The sequence below is a fragment of the Pterocles gutturalis genome, unplaced genomic scaffold (genome assembly GCF_000699245.1).
Source record: "Pterocles gutturalis isolate BGI_N339 unplaced genomic scaffold, ASM69924v1 scaffold9685, whole genome shotgun sequence".
Lineage (NCBI taxonomy): Eukaryota > Metazoa > Chordata > Aves > Pterocliformes > Pteroclidae > Pterocles > Pterocles gutturalis.
In genome coordinates this window covers 61,265-77,692 of record NW_010140933.1, presented here as the reverse complement: position 1 = coordinate 77,692, position 16,428 = coordinate 61,265, and the positions used below count along the sequence as shown (strand labels likewise).

Below are 16,428 nucleotides of genomic sequence, written 5' to 3'. Positions count from 1 at the left end.
AACTATATTTTTGGTTTATTTCTGCTTGCTACAGAAATGGTTTTTTCCAGGTCCAAACCTGTTTTCTCTGCTGGTGTTTTCAAGGGCACTAATGATGGGTGATTTTTTCTTAAAATCGGGAGCTATCTGTTTCCAGTTCCTAAAACCAATATTATTTTGGCCTGACAGTAAGACTACCAAGGTGGGGAATCATTTGGGGCTGCCAAAATTTGACTGGCAGAGAACACCTAGTTATTTTCCTCAGATTACTAGATAATAGCAATTTCCTGTCTCCGCCATCCTCAGCTGCATCCAAAGAATTACTGCAGAGATTGAACTGAAAATTGGAATGTCCACTGAATCTCACTACTAAAATACTTCACCTGTGTTATGCACTGTTATTAAAGTAGAAGAATTTTACATCATCTATTTCCATAAATAAAGCAACTCTTACCACTGTTAGAACTGGAAAGTAACAAATGTGCTTAATCACTAGACTTCCTCTAAAGTATACAATGCACTCAAAAATTAATCTTGGATTATCTGTTGATTTTAGTAAGATGAAAACCCTTACTGTCCTAACAGATAGAAACAAAATAGAGTTCTGTTCATTATGGGATTGAGTTGTCATCCTTTTGAATAGCAGTTTTCTTGGTTATTAGTCATCCTGACTTTCATTCATTGATTCAGTCATCATTGATTTTAGAGGGATTAATTTCAGAGAATACCATGATGAAAGCCAAATGCAGAGGCTTTCAGCCTAGAGCAGCTGTATTGTCTTACAAAAATGTCAAAATAGGATAAACTTACTCTAAGATTTAAAATAATGTGTTGGCATTTTTAGTGAACTTCTAACACCACGAAAACCACAGTAAAAACAATTTTTTTTTTTATTTAGTAAGCATTTTACTCGTTATGCTCCCAATATCATTGATCCAGTTAAAATTAAGAGTAAATTAAATTTATTCTGCAAATAAGGCTATTGAATTTCAAAGAACAAGTATTGATAATCTAAAGTAACTAAGAAAATAAAGGCAAAGGAAGCCCGAAAGGGAGAAAGTATAAGGAATCTGTTATTTTCCCAAGGAGAAAACATAGTTTTCTGGATAAATTTACTAAAAAGAATGCCTAAAAGGAACGGGGTGTAGGTAAAGAAACAAACTATATCACAGAGAGCAAGAACTCATGCTTGAAATGAACATTTCCAGGAATTGTTGACAGTTAAGAATTACTGGTAATATTGAAAACAATCAATTGTTCATGCTATATAAAGAAGTGGAGTACTATGTAGGAAGAAGCAAAGCTGATGGTGGGACACAGATAATATATGAAGCAGTTAGGGCAATCCTGAATGGATATATTTCATTTTTCAGTTAGGATGATTCTTTGAGGAGGAAGGTAGAATGGGAATAGAATCAAATGTATGAAAATAGACATTGCTACAGTCACAGTGGAAGTAAAATGCAGAAATCAAAGGCCTCAAGTGAAGATGTTCTGGTTAATCTTGAACAAAGAAGTCTGAAAGGAGAACTGGCTCATGAAATGTCAAGTCTGGTAGCAAAATTTATCAAAATGGGAGTTGTGCCATGTGATGATAAAATAGCAACTGTCAAATATTTAGGAAGAGGAAAAATTTATTGAAGGAACTGAAGACCTATTATGTTGAATTAGACTAGTCAAGGCTTTAGGACAAAGTGGGGGAAGCATATTCTTTGGATAGATGTAAAAAAGGCTAAAAATTATCATGAAGTTTACCCGCAGCACTTCCTGCAATACTACACTGATGACTTACTTTATATTTGATATAGGTGAGCTACATCTCTACCCAGCTTCAGGCAATGTTTGATTTGTTGTCACATCTGTCTAATGCCTTTAATGGGAGAAAGTAGGGAGAGACAGAAAAATGATAGTGCAGATATACAGAGGTGGTTAAAAGGGAGATAGTAAGGAGTTGTGTTGAGAAGGTAAGTGCTAGCTGAAGACATTCATGAGTGAAGCACTAATGGAGCTCTGAAAGAATTACTCAGCTTTGAGGACCAATTGTGTTTAATGCTTTTGTGCATAACTTTGGCACAAAAAAGTTGAAACATACTGAAAAAAATAGTTAAAAGATACACTCAGTACACAAGGATCCAGATATAAAGAATGAATAGAATAACTTTAAAGAGTGGCATAACAGAGGTGGTTTGAAGCTCAATAGTACTAAATACAAGGTCAGGCATTTAGGAACTAATAAAGAAATTTAAGAAACAAATGAGGAAGAAAAAGGTTCAGTATATACTACTTGGTCAAAGGATAATCAAGTCACAAAGTTTTGCAGCTGTGCAAAAGATAAATGAGATGAAAGGAAGTATTAATCAAGACATTTCCGTCAGAAAGTCAGAAACACTAAAACCTCTTCATGAGACACTGTCGTAACGTCATTTGATTATAACATGAGAATACACCAATATTATCTCACCTGGTTAAAATGGACTCCTGGTTGCTATGGACTCAAATTGCATTCATGAGCTAATATGAGGAATTAATAATCTGTGTTCCACAGAAAGCGTTAGAGAGTCTGTCTCGTTTCAGTCTTCATTTCAGAAGACTGAAAAGAGTATATGACTGCCTCTTATAAATACATCAGAGAAAGCATAACATGAAGACCTATTTAAAATGAAGGAGTGTGGTGCCACATATGACAAACAGATGTATATTCATCATAAGTAAATATAAACTGAAAAGAAGCCTCAAAGTTTTTAATATAGACCAACTTTCTGGAGTAGTAGTCTGGATATAGTTGTAGTTTTAGGATGGAAGCTGATCAATGCACTAAAGGGAGTATACGATGAAGTTATGGCAGGTGATTAAACTCGATGTCACTGAGGTGCCTCTGAATGCTCTGTTCCCTTTTCCTATTGTATGTATCTACCTGGTGGAACTGGCATGGTGATCAGGTGGTATAGGTAGTGTTGAAGGATTTATGTAGAGTTGCAAAGTCCCTGATCAGCCTCAGCACATGCTATCCCTGAATACATGACTATATAATGAAAGCAACAGTGATCCTATTTCAGAAATCATGAGTAGATTTGTAGGTATAGGCTGGCTGCTGGAAAGTTTCTCCTACACATATGAAAGGAGAAGATGGTTTGTAAACAGCAGGTTGCAGTCCCGGTCCATCACCTGGGCTGAGAACCTGACCAGCTGTAACAATTAATGAAAACAAACTAGCAAACACAGGTCATTGTGCCATTCGAGATGAGATGTTTTCCTAGACAGTAATCATGCACTGAGACAGTACGTGATTACTTTGCAAAGGTACGGGAAGGAGTGGTGTTTAGATGCTTGGGATACAGAGGAAAAAAGGGACAAAACTATTAAGTTCAGTTCTCTTATGCCACAGCTTTTTTGGCATAATAATCTCCTTACAATCTTAGTATTATTTTAATCACATACAGCTTTGTTGAAGTCCCAAACATTATGTTAACTTTATCCCTTTGGGGAGCCATCTATAACACAGGCTCCAAAAGAGACGTGGTCATTGTGTGTGGTCTCGTTCTTGTAAACAGTCCTTCGCGATACAGTGTTATTATTATTGCATGGTATTTATTGTGAGATGCTTATGTTGTCAGGTGTAACAGATCCTTTTTATTAAACCTGAAGATTGGTCAAAAAACTAAATAGTTGATCTGTACAAATGTTAGCGGTAGATTGTCTAACTTAGCCTAAAAATGTGGCTCCTAGAGAACACCAGAAGACACTGTCTATCTGGCAGCTAGCTCTGTCGTTGTGGTATGTATTTATTGTTTCTGTCTTGCAGGGGAAAAACCCATGTCTTCAACACTAATGTTTGCATCTTGTGATTAGTAGGTAATATAGTATGTAATATAATATGCCTCTCTGTATTTTTTGCAGATATAGAGACAGAGTATTTACAATAATTTTTAGAGTAATCCTTCCTCCCTCAACTTTGCATCTTTCTTTTGCGAATTACAATTGTGAAAAAGGGGAAAGAATATGTAAAATAGATAACATAGATAATGGATTATATAGATAAGTAAAATACAACCATGTTTGTAAGCACTATTTCTTTAGCTCCGTTATGCTTGTTAAACAAGAATAGAAAGGTTGGAAACCTGTCTAAAGTTTTAACACTTTAATTGTCATCCTCTTGTTAATGCCTTTCATGTTGCTGCTGACAGAGTTACTTCTGGATGTGTTCATAATGTGATGTATAATCAAATTTGTTTAGTAATTAACTAAAAAGTAATACGGAGGGATTCCCAGGGTTACTGTAAATTCACTGCAAGTCTTCTCGTCTTCATGAACACAGTTAACTGCACTTGGGAGCTGCTTATGTGCCTTGAGAAGAGAGTATTCCACTTACCGGGCCGGATTTTGTTTTCACTTAGTTGCTCAACATAAAGAAAATCTTCACACAAAACAATTTGCATCAATTAATTCCAAGTTCTTAATTAACTTTAGGGATGGTTGAACTTTTTCTTTCAAACCACTAATTCTTCATAACTGTATTTCCACCTAGTTTGTGCATTACTTGTGAAACAGTTCAAGCAGATTCTGATTTTTGTTATTGTAATATAGTAATTGCTTAATGGATCTTAAAGACGTATCTGCTACAGCTTTCCTTATTGGTCTGTTTTATTGAACAGCTCAGTTAGATGGGCTGGTTTCTTTTACCCAGTTAGACTTGAGTACAGGGAGGAAGAAACCATAATGGTGGCTAAAGGAAGATAAATTCCTTGAGGAAATCCAAAAGTCATTGTTTGCCTCAGAGAGAGGAACACTTTACGTGAGCAATAGCAAAAGCCTGAGAGGGACTCTATTTTCTGGAGGAAGAGTGTGCTGATGTTCCTAGCAGTTTTGTGAAAAAAGAAAAACTTTATTATGCCAGAGTTACTTTTTCATAAAACTTTTAATGAAAATTGTTACTACCTTGTCTTTGATGCTTCAAGAAATGAGCGTTATCCTGCAGCTTGCAGCCACACTGTCTGTAAACATATCCTGGTCCTTCGTAGTGAATTTGTCTTGTCCATGACCACAAACAATTTTTGTTCATTTTCCCCTCTGTTTCTTTGGTCAGAAATGTTGAAAGCATAAGAACCCCACGTTAGCAACAGATCAGTTGCTTAAGCTCAGTTGGTGCTGGAGCTGCTGTGGTTGCAGGAAGATGTTGGCATATGCCAGATCCCTGCAGTCTAACCAGCCCATCACCTTTAGAAGTGTGTAGTGCCTGGTTTTAGATGTACCAATGAGAGTTTCAGTGGGAATTGAAGGAAGTACAGATAGGGCATTTATACACATCTTTGCTGCAGTTTATGCCCAGTATCTCAATATATACCGTATGTGTTGCAGTTATGTCCATTACAAATGCAGAGCTTTTGTGAATTTGCATGTGCATGGTATTAGATGGGAGACCATGTGCTCTCATCCAGCAAGGAAGATGCACAAGAGCATCAAACCAACCACAATTAAACATTGTCTTTCTAGTTTCAAATATTTGCAATCAGTCTAAAGTCTGTTAAATTAATCAGTTCATTGACTTCTGTAGTACGTTGATGAATATACTGCAATCAACAAAAAAAACCTAAAATTCATTGTCCATCACAAATTATTCATTCAGCTGCATCTTTAAGATCCCCTGCTGTAATAATCTCGGACTCTACTGAGCAGAAATATTCAATTTTTTTGTGATGTGGTAGTGGTTTTTTTTTCAGAATATGAACTGTAACTCACAACTTGAACTCAGCCTTCAGAACTGAAAAGCCAGTACTTCAGTTTTAAAATAGTTATTTTGCAGCCTCCTTAATAGCTAAGGAAAAATCGACTGAAGAAACCATCAAAAATCCTTGAGGGAGTGCTATGGCTATGGTTTATTGATCTTTTCAATTAAAAAGCACCACAAAAGTAAAATTGTGGAAGAGAATGGAGCAGAGACCATGATGAAAGACTGCTAATCTGAGCAGTAGGATAGAGACTGTTGAATTTCCTTCTTATGTTTTGACTTTGGGGAGAAAAAATTGGTTTTGATGGAAATATATGCTCCAAGACAGTTTGTCCAACATATTTGGTCCAAGCAAGAATTGCCTCTGGAGTATATGTGGCCTTAACTATGAATAAAGTTCCCACTAGGTGTAAAATGTAGATGGCTTTTAAGTCACATTATAATAGGAAAAGAGAATAAAACTTACCAAAAGTCTTTTGAATAGATGAAATGTATCAGAAGTTGAAATTATTCACATAACCAAAACTAATGATTCTTAAAATGCATCTACAAAACTTACATTAAAACATCATTAAGGTTGTGACAGAATATTAGGTAATACATATGCATTTCTGAGACCCAGGAGATGCCAAGAGAAATAGGAATAGCTGGAAAATGAATAGCCAGTCATCCCGTGCAGTACTGTGACCTGTTTACGGTAGGAATAGGTTGTGTCTTGCCTTAATTCTGTGTTTCCTTATTTCTGCATTAGCAACAGCTGAATTTATGGTTAATATACCAAAACTATGTGGATTCTAGATACCTTTTAATTCCTGCAAAAAATAGAAAAAAATTATTCTTCCGAAACAGTACAAAAATGTTGTTTACAAAAGCACTTTTCTGGAATAAGTAGAAAACGATTACTTGGTTTTATCATATTCAAGTGTGTATTATATCACAAAAAGAAACAACACATTATTTATCTATGTATAAAGATGAAAACAATCAATGTCTGTAAACAAAGAATAAAACTATATAGAAAAGAAATCTTGTTCAATGTGTAGAAAACTTGTGTCATAGATTATTTCTTCCAGCTGTGGTTCATAAACTTCACTTATATTCTTCACTTGCATTTAATATTGTGGTATCAGAAAGCAGGACCCCCTAGGCTGATAGATGATGCAATGGGCTCTAAATCTAAGATCTGATTTTGAGCTCAGCTATAGGTATGATGGAGCTGTGCAGTTTATTTATACTGTCAGAGGAGTCAACTGCATATAGGAGGATTCTGGTATGCATAATGGAAAAAAAGAAGCATCCTTCGTCAAGTACAAGAAAACATTTAATATTCCAGGCAATTATTTTCATTCCTAGCAGAGAGGTGATGTATTACATATGGCATAAACAGCAGCTAACTGTGGATTATATATATTTCCATAGGGAATTTCTACTGACGTCATAGATTGCCACAGCAAAGTTTATAGAAACAATAATCCATGCATTATTAATCCTGAATCTTTACTTTGCTGAAGCTTACACTTCTGCTGTGATAATTTTTACTGTACTCTTGGTGTTGTTTCTAGAAATCTCTCTTCATGCTGCAGCCCAGGACAAAAAAGTGGGATGCTACATAGAAATGCCTTTCGGAGGACTCCTCCCTTACCTCGGGGTAGGTTCAATGGAATTACAGGACCCGCATATCAACAGCTAGAAGAGTCAAGGATCACAGACCAGGACACAGTACCTTGTCATGGGTAAGTAACAACATAACTGAAGTGAGACAATTTGTGAGCAGCTGCTGTTGCATGGTTAATATGCTTTGCCATTACAGTCCTTCCAACTGTTATAGTGTACTGTGGATCCAGGGTTGATAGTACTGAAAGCTGAAGAATGTTTTCAGCATACCAGCTCTTTGAAGGTAATATGTTTTTATTTGGCTGGCTGCTCTTTTTAAGCCTTTCAAAGGCTGTAGAAGGAGAGATCAGAACAAACTGTAAGTGATTGGCAACGTTACTCTTTATAACTAATGTTTTTTCTAGCAGTGCTATGAGGTGCAGTTCTAGTAACTTTTGCATAGCATTTTTTTTTTCTTCCATCATCACTGGACAAATAAGAGAAAATAATTCAGCAGTCCAACTTTCATGTTTTTTAAATAAACCTATGTACATTGTGAAGTGTGTTTGCAGTGAAGACTGATCACTTCACATGTGTTTGTCTTCGAAAATGCACAAAGAATCCAATATTTTTCCTTTTTTAATTCGTCTTATTAGAATATTGAATGTGAGCTCCAGCTGTACATAAAGTCTGAATTTCAGAAGTGCTCCTCAGCAGCTACAGCTGCCTTTGAAGTCTTTTGCAATTGCTGAGATATTTTGCATAATATTTACATATCCCTATACATTTCCAAAGACTCTCCAGAATCACTATAAACAGATTATGTGTAAAACTGGGAGCAATGTCTGGAACAGAATAAAACACCACCAGTTTCATTTGGACAGTGCAAGTCACAATTAAGTGCAGCAAAGTGAACAGCTACACTGTGAAAAGGCAGCTGTACATCTTGGTATTGGAACTGGCTTTATGAAGTGCAGAACTGAGGTCAACTGTGTGTTTAATTTTCCTCAGGGAAGAACGGAGTTATTATCACTATCCACACTGACCTCCTGGGAAATGAAATCCACAAGTGCCGACTGAGACAAGTGTCATTACATGTGTGTGTCTTTGCATGTGTGCACACACAAGTACAGATTCGTGTCGTACTTCTTTCATTGTTACTATTTGCTGCTTCTAAGGAAAATTTTGTTTATTGCTTCTTGCAGTAAATATATTATTGCTCATTTGTATCATAACGTGTTTATAATTCCTTAAGAAGATTGTGACTCCAAATGCAACCCCTCCTGTAATGGGCACAGGCTCACAGCTTTCCCTCTTCAGTGGCAGCATCCTGCCATACGGGCTCCGGAGGGTGCTGCAGCATCTTCCGAGGTTGAGAAGTGAGGCAGAAGATAGCAAAGCTGTCTTGTGGGTAGCTGTATTTACTCTTCTCTAGGAAACTGGTGTGTGATACTACAAGTATCATCTTGTATTGGCCTATATTTTATGTTTGCATTTCTGCAAAAGGTTGATGTTTGGACCAGCCTGTGACCCCTTCTGGCCTCAATCCAGTAAAGCATGTCATCTGTATTTTGTCCACTAGGTATGTCTGTAGAATTAGACCTTCCTAATATCAACTCTAGTGGTGGGACCTTTCTCTGAAGGAGTCCTCTGAGTGCATCAAGAGGTGGTGTTGTGACTGGGAGTCACAGCAGTCTGTGTATATCACAGACATGGTACCAAAAGTCTTCAACTGGTACTCATGAATTAATTTTAAAAATGTGAATGTTAGGCATGAAAACAAAAGCAATTCTGTGATCTTGTTAAATTACAATGTTTTACTGATGATGTTTTTTATGAAAATGAAGTCTTTTAAGAGTGTAACAAAACTTTTTGCAAGTTAGTTTGTGTTGCAGCAATGAACAAAATATAAGTATTAATCTAAACTCTCAACAGAAAAAAAAATAGTTCACTAATTCTACTTTATGTGGAATTCTTCTAACTTAGGAAGAAGTTTCCCCAAAATCAGATGGCTTTTTACCATCTAAATATCTGCTAGTTTCACTCTCATTAAATTTCCAGCCCAAATGAAAAGTTCCCTTGTCCCCTACAGAAGTTACATTCCTTCCTTTCTTCTCCCTTTTTACCTCCATCTTTGTCTATAGGGATGCACAAATCAAAGTGGTTTATCTCCCTAATTCTGTGGGCTTTCTGAAATTCATCCATCAGCAACTCTGCCTGAAGCTTAGTCAAATTTTATATGTTTATATTAGATATTAAATAGGCTAATTTATCTGATTAGTTTTTTGCCTAGTCCTTTAAAAGTGCTCCTCTTCCCATCCCACATTGAGAAGAAAGCTTTTGCTGCCTTTGAGAAACACCAGATCTCATTATACACAACAAGATCTAATACTTGCAGAGTTTGAGTCAAATACAGCTAATATCAGTTATTTAATCAGTATGCTATTTGAAGGAGTAGAAAAACATGGTTGAAATTAGAGGCTTAAAGAAAACAAACCATCTCCATGCCAGTCACATCCTGGAGACTGGTTTGAGTCCCGGAGGGTGTCACGAGTTTACATGCAGTTAAGTGGACCGTAGTCTGATCGCCTGCTTTCAGTGACAGCGGTTTGCGTTACACGGTGGGAAGTGTTAGTAAGTCGTGCCTTATAGCCTGTGAATGTGTACATATACAGATAGAAATGTGCTTACATAGACAAAACCTAATAAGTCCTATCTGCAGGTAGAAAATGGGTGTGTATATATAGGTATATACAAGGCTGAACAGAAGCCAGGTAATGCCACCGGAATGACTCACATTCATCTTAATGGACCTTGTCGTCAGGCTCATATACTGAACACCTATAGCAATACAGCTTATAGCAAAACTGTTGATACCATGCTAGACAAAAAAACATATTGTATTTTAAGTTCCAATCTCTTCTGTCCCTCTTTAATATCAATTTTAAGGGGGCAGTAAAATTATTAAGCTTCTTTCAGTTTCATTCTTTAATTCAGACTCTTAAATGCTGTATGACCATAATATAATTGCTGTTGCATATTTATAAATGTTTAAGTTTCTTTTTTTGCTTGGTTTTAGGAAGAGGGTGGAGAGAGAGCTGCACTGTGAAATACATCTACATGAATTAATTTATTCAGACAAACTAATTTTTCAGATAAAAACCAGATATCTTTCTTAGTTCTGGGAAATTTAATTATAGAAAATGTGATTAAGATTCTGCAGTTATATGTCTAAATCTCAGTCTAGTGAAAACAGCAGCAGTGTGGTGTCACAAGTAGAAGCATGGATAAGTTTGTAGTTATCCAAAAGCTGAGTCTCACATGGTTTAGATGCAATATCCCTACTAGTATAATACCTTGCGTATCGCACACAGTGTATGTGCTTTAATTCAACCTCAGTCCTCCTTTGAAAGCCCTGTGAGCACACGGCAGAAACATGTAATTCTGGCATAAAATTGGTGTGTCTATCTGTACTTCAAAAAATATTATGGAAATATGGAAGGCATTGTGCTACATGTTAGTGTTGCTGACAATTAGTTTTTGAAATACCAAGAATAATTGAATCTCTATTATGGAATTGGCAAATGTTACTGTTTTCTCACCAAACCCATTTTAATTCACTCTTTTCTTGTTTTTGCTTATATATCATCCATATAATACATTCATTGCATGTGAAATTCATTAAAAACATTCACTCCCTTTGTTTTCAGGGTGCAGCCCAGAATATATTTAGGGCCTGAATTACCAAAAAAGGGAATAATGCAACTGATGCGATCTCTCCAGCTATAGTCGTTTGAACAATTGTATAATAAGCAAAGGAAACAAGAATGGGCACAACCCAAAGGTCTGCACTGTTTTGTTTTCATTTATTTTTTTTTAATTGTCCTCCCTCAGGAATAGTATCCCAGATCAGTATTTCATTCATAAGTGATTCTTGAAAACTGTTCTAAAAAGGCCCTCCAGTAATGGCTACAAATGTGTCTAAGCATAGTGAAAATGTAATTAACCAAAAGCTGATTTCAGCTGTCTCAGATGTAAAACATAACTGCAGCTGTATAACATGTATAAGAAATCCTAGCACATATCAAAAAAAAAAAAAAAAAGTTTGCTATATTATGCCCTGAGTCCCACTTCCCAAAGCATCTCTTTCCATCAGATAACAGCAAAGACCACAACACCTCCTCCTTATCACAGAGCTCCCAGCTGCATTTTCTGGTCTTTTGGGGATGCCTGGAGAGTTTCTGTACCAGGGCTGCACAGAACCGCATGCACGCATGTACAGGTTAATGTGTCAAGCAGTTGCACAAACACAGTGCCACCGTAGACGAGTTAATTACAAGTCAGAGATGCTCTGCTGGAAATGAGCCTGAAGATATCCCCTCCTCTCTCTCCTGTCTGACAGCTTGCCAGGAGGATAGGGCCAAAGGAATCCTTTCCACTTAATTAGATTGTGCCCTAATATTGGGCTATGGCTGTTTCATGCAGTTCACTTTCTTTTCCTTAGTTCTCTTTCTGCTAATGCCAAAAAGCAGCAAGGCACATATGAGTAGAAGGATATCCCTAGTGAAGTCCAGCAGGCTTAAGCAGATTTCAGAAAAATATCCTTCAACTCAGAGCTCAAAGTACCTGCTTCCACAGCAGGTCTAAATGTTGCTTTCCTCATCCATGGATAAAACATATTACATTTCACCATTAGCGTGCCTTTTTAAACAGTGATATGGTCACAAAGCTGATTATAAGTAAAATATGTTTCGGTACTGTGATGATGTCTGTGGTCCTTGGCAATCATGACTAGTAGAAACTCTTAGAGCACGAAATTTCTCTATTAATGCTACTACTCAGATGGGAAACATCTTTTTTTTTTTTGGTCATTGTTTCCTTTAGTTTCTAGTTAGTATACTTTCCATTTCTGTTTTTCAACAAAAACACTTTCAGATCAAAATATTTAATTTGTCTTTGGAAAAAAAAATGGAAATGTTGATAAAAATTCACCAAAGTGGCCTCACAATAAATGAAATCATGCTATGATATGTATTAATGGAGGATAAAGAATTTTTTTTTTTTTAAACACAGGGTTACAATATCGGGAAAACACAGACATTTGCTCAAGCCCAATATATTAGCTCTAATTGCAGATGAGATCTAAGAAAACAAATCAGGCCAACATTCGGAGTATGGGCTATTGAAATAAATACATGTTTTCCAGAGGTACATTGCACTTAGATACTCCGCTTGTTTGAAGGGGAACACAGACAATCATTTATGTGTAAAATAGACTACACAACCATGTTTTGTTTAAAGTACTTTTTTCCTGCACCTTTTTAAAGTGCTTTCCTAAAATAGCCATTTGACATTGAGAGTTCTGATGTTGAAGAAAACATCAATCCATTTCACCAGCTAGGAACATAGGAATGGAATTTCAAATTTAATTTCTAAGAAAATTAATAATACTTCTGACATCTTTTAAAAAGGAATTGTCGTTATCCTGATATACTGGTGGGCAAAATGAGACTGAGTGAAAAGCAGTGGTTTGCCACCAGTAGATCTGAGAATCAAAAACAGCTTTCCAGAGTCTGTTGTTTTCCCCAGGGCCACACTATTACCAAGTGCTCCTAGTGTGAGGGAAAAATGACATATGTCTTTTCAGCACAGTTCACTGAATCTCATACAGTGTTCCTGCTGCCAGTTGCATTCGATCGCTTGATGTACAACAAAAACTTCTTTTTACTCTTTCCAGGTATTCATCCAGTGGTTTAAAGACTCCTCAGAACACTTCAATAAATATGCAACTGCCTTCAAGAGAGACAACCCCTTATTTTAATAACGTGGATCAGAAGGACTTGGTCGGCTATTCATCTTCAAGGGCCAACTCCGTTCCCATCATCCCGTCTGTGGGCTTGGACGAAGCCTGCATGCAAATGCAAAATGTTTCTGAAGTAACAGGCATCAAATGGTGCAAAAACTCCTATTCAGCTGAACTTGTCAATGTGAGTTCCCCAGTCAGTAATTGTCTTATAGCAGAACAACACGAAGTGAAAATATTGCTAGAAACTGTGCAGGAGCAGATTCGGATTCTGACGGACGCAAGGCGGTCGGAGGACTATGAGCTGGCGAGCGTAGAAGCAGAGAGCAGCACGGGTGAAAACACAGCCTTTCTGCCCATGAGCCCCACGGCCAAGTCAGAGCGAGAGGCACAATTTGTCTTAAAAAGCGAAACGCAAAGAGACTCGGTATTGACCAAGTGACTTTGTGTGGGGTTTGCGAGAGGGGAGATGAGATCTCTGCATTCAATGCTTTGCTAAACAGGAAGGGAGGAAATTAAATACAAATTATTTATATGCATTAATTTAAGAGCATCTACTTAGAAGAAACCAAATAGTCAATCGCCCTCATATCATAGTGTTTTTTAACAAAATATTTTTTTAAGGGAAAAGTTCCAGGAGGGATGAAATGTACATCGGGTGCTTTCTAGGCAGGATTACACATACAGTTTCAGTTACAGAGCATTGTACCGCAGTCCCATTCGGCTGTCCAAAGGCTTTATTCTATGCATCTTTTTTTCAGTAAAGGCCAAGATCATTCTTAGACTCATTTCTGGTTTCAGGGCAGCCCTACAGTGAGCTGCTGGCCAGGGATTCAGACCCTGGGGAGCAAGTCCTGTGACCCCATCACAGACCCAGTCCCCTCTCCACCTCTCCTCTTGGTTCCAGGTTCATACCATGGAAACAGGCACAGAGACGTCTACTTCTGAGGTTCAATACCTACTGCGAAGTGACAATAAATCCCTAAATTGAGCCAGATGCTTAATTCTCCACCTTACTTTAATGTATAAGTCAGCCCAAGAAAGTTAATGGAAACAGTTAGGAGCTTTGGGTTTGGCCAAGGGTGGAGTGGGATTGGGGTCTGTAGAGACACAGCGGTCAGGAGCCTGTGGCTGCTCCATCTTCTGAGCTTTGCCTATCAGGCCTGCCTTGGTGGAGAGTGAGGTAGAACAAGAGAAAGTGCGAAAGTGTATATTATGAGAGGTTTGGGTTTGGGTTTTGCTTTGGGGTTTTTCTGAGTGGGAACATAAACTCCATTGTTTGTTACTGACCCCTCAAGATTTCTAAACTGTTATACTTTGAAGGTATTTGTAAGCTCTCAAGGAGTACTTCTGAGTGTGTATGTAATTTTTTAAACTTGTATTTCATTATGGGTTGTTCAAAGAAGAGTCAGGGAGATCCAGTATGATCAAAATCCAGCCAAGAGGTGTCCACGCTGCCCTGATCTGTTCCTGCTTTCAGTTCTCCAGCCACTTTAATTAATCATGGCTTAGGCTTGTGAACTTTAAAGCTTCAATCCTGCAAATGGTTCAGTATGGGCAGACACACAAGCATGCACAGATTTTATTCTAATGGGGATATATAAAAGCAGATCACTCCCTGCGGGGAATCTAGGCCTTAGAGAAGAACTGTCATTTCCTGGTTGTTGTTGTATTCCAATCACATTATAAACATTTTTTGCATTTGCTTTCCTTTGTGTCCCTCTTTTGTAACACTATATGCAATGAATTGAGTTCAGTGACACACACATCTGGTTTTATTGGTATTAAAGTATCTGCTTATTCGTGAGGAAAACGAAAATTAACTATAATAAATAATTGCTAAATAGCCTTCCCTGTTTAATGTCAGAAAATTGATTTTAAAAAAATACAGTATATACAGAATGTATTAAAACATTCCTTTGCAGCAGATTAATTGTTAAATTTATTAATGTGCCCCAGACTTTCCAGTTCACAGGTGTCAAGACTTCCCAAAATAGCACAATCAATCACATAGTGCTGTTGTTTGTTGAGTCGGAATAAAGCAATATTTTAACCTCTGTCAAGTAAATTTGGAAAAGAAATGCTGAAGGTGTATGTCAATTTTTTTGTTAAGGCAGTAAAAAAAATTACTCTTCGCAGTCTTCATTCAGTCTTATTTTGGGTTTCTTTTGTGTTTTGGGTTTTTTTTTTGAGATAAAGTTTATGAAATTGTTTTGTTTACAGAACTTTCTATGGCTGTAATATTTGCTGTGTGTTTTCAATATAAATATATTTGTGGGCAAACTATGCTTTATGCCCCAGGACAGAGCATGCCTTGTTCAGACTCCCTTCTTTAAAGACACAGAGCTTTTGTTGTAGCAGTAAGGTGGGATCATGGTGAGGAGTGATCTCACCTTGACATGTTTCTGCAATACATTGTGGCTAGGCACAATCTCACTGTGCATGAGCTGAGCTGTGGTTAGTATGGCCCCAAGTCCACACCAAATAAACCCTCTGAAAGATGAGGTAAATTAGGTGAGGCTCAGCTTTGCATCCCTCCAGTTGTGTGATTTTTCTGTCAACACTGTTTACATCCCACCAGCTCAGGACATGAGCAAAGTGAGCTTGATTCTGCCCATAAGCCCTGTGAACATATCTGTAATACAAAATCTAGCTATTATATAAAACTCTGAATAATTTTTGAAGTGCAATCACAATTAATTAATTGTTCATCATTAATTTCATCAAGGGATGGTCTCTTTCCAATAAAGTGCAGAATCCTGCAAAAATAGATGTTTCAAAATATTTAATTTTGAAACCAGATGTAAGGCCTTCTCGCCCTCAAATCTACCAAACTGCAAATTCACCTTTGGCAACATATTGGAAACACACAGCAAGATTTCTGTTAGAGAAAGTACCATATCATAAGCAATGCCTTTATGGAGAGAATGTGTTCACTGAGCACCTCCAAAAAGACCCAGAAAGAGGGGAAAAGTGATGTATTTAAGAGAATTAAATGTTTGATTGAATGACAGCTGAAGATCTGAAATGGTGAGGATATCTTCAGTTCATGTTAGAGATGCAATCTTGTACTCAGCAAAGGATGTGTGACTGTTAAATGTTAACTGTTCTATTCAGTTTTCAGCATGTTTGAATAGAGAGACGTTAATATTAACCATCTGACAGACTAGTGTATTATTTGTTAAAGAGTATTGCTTCAGATCCTGTTGAAACTCTCCTTGCTTGAAGAGGAAAAGAAAAAGGCTTGAAAACATCAAACTAGGTAGCCTTAATGTCATTTGTGTGTTTCTCTAATACAACTATTTTCTTCCATGAACCCCCCTATTTT

General features: G+C 37.1%; 1 protein-coding gene across 1 annotated transcript in view; it reads left to right on the top strand.

The window, feature by feature from the left end:
- NRG3 (neuregulin 3) overlaps positions 1-13,542 on the top strand; it is a gene marked incomplete at its 5' end in the record, with an annotated part of 31,074 nt that extends 17,532 nt beyond the window's left edge. Inside the window, 2 exons of the mRNA XM_010083856.1 lie at positions 7,267-7,437; positions 13,035-13,542. Coding sequence (XP_010082158.1) covers positions 7,267-7,437; positions 13,035-13,542 — 679 coding nt within the window. The remainder of the gene's footprint in view (positions 1-7,266; positions 7,438-13,034) is intronic.
- Between the last annotated feature and the right edge of the window lie 2,886 nt (positions 13,543-16,428).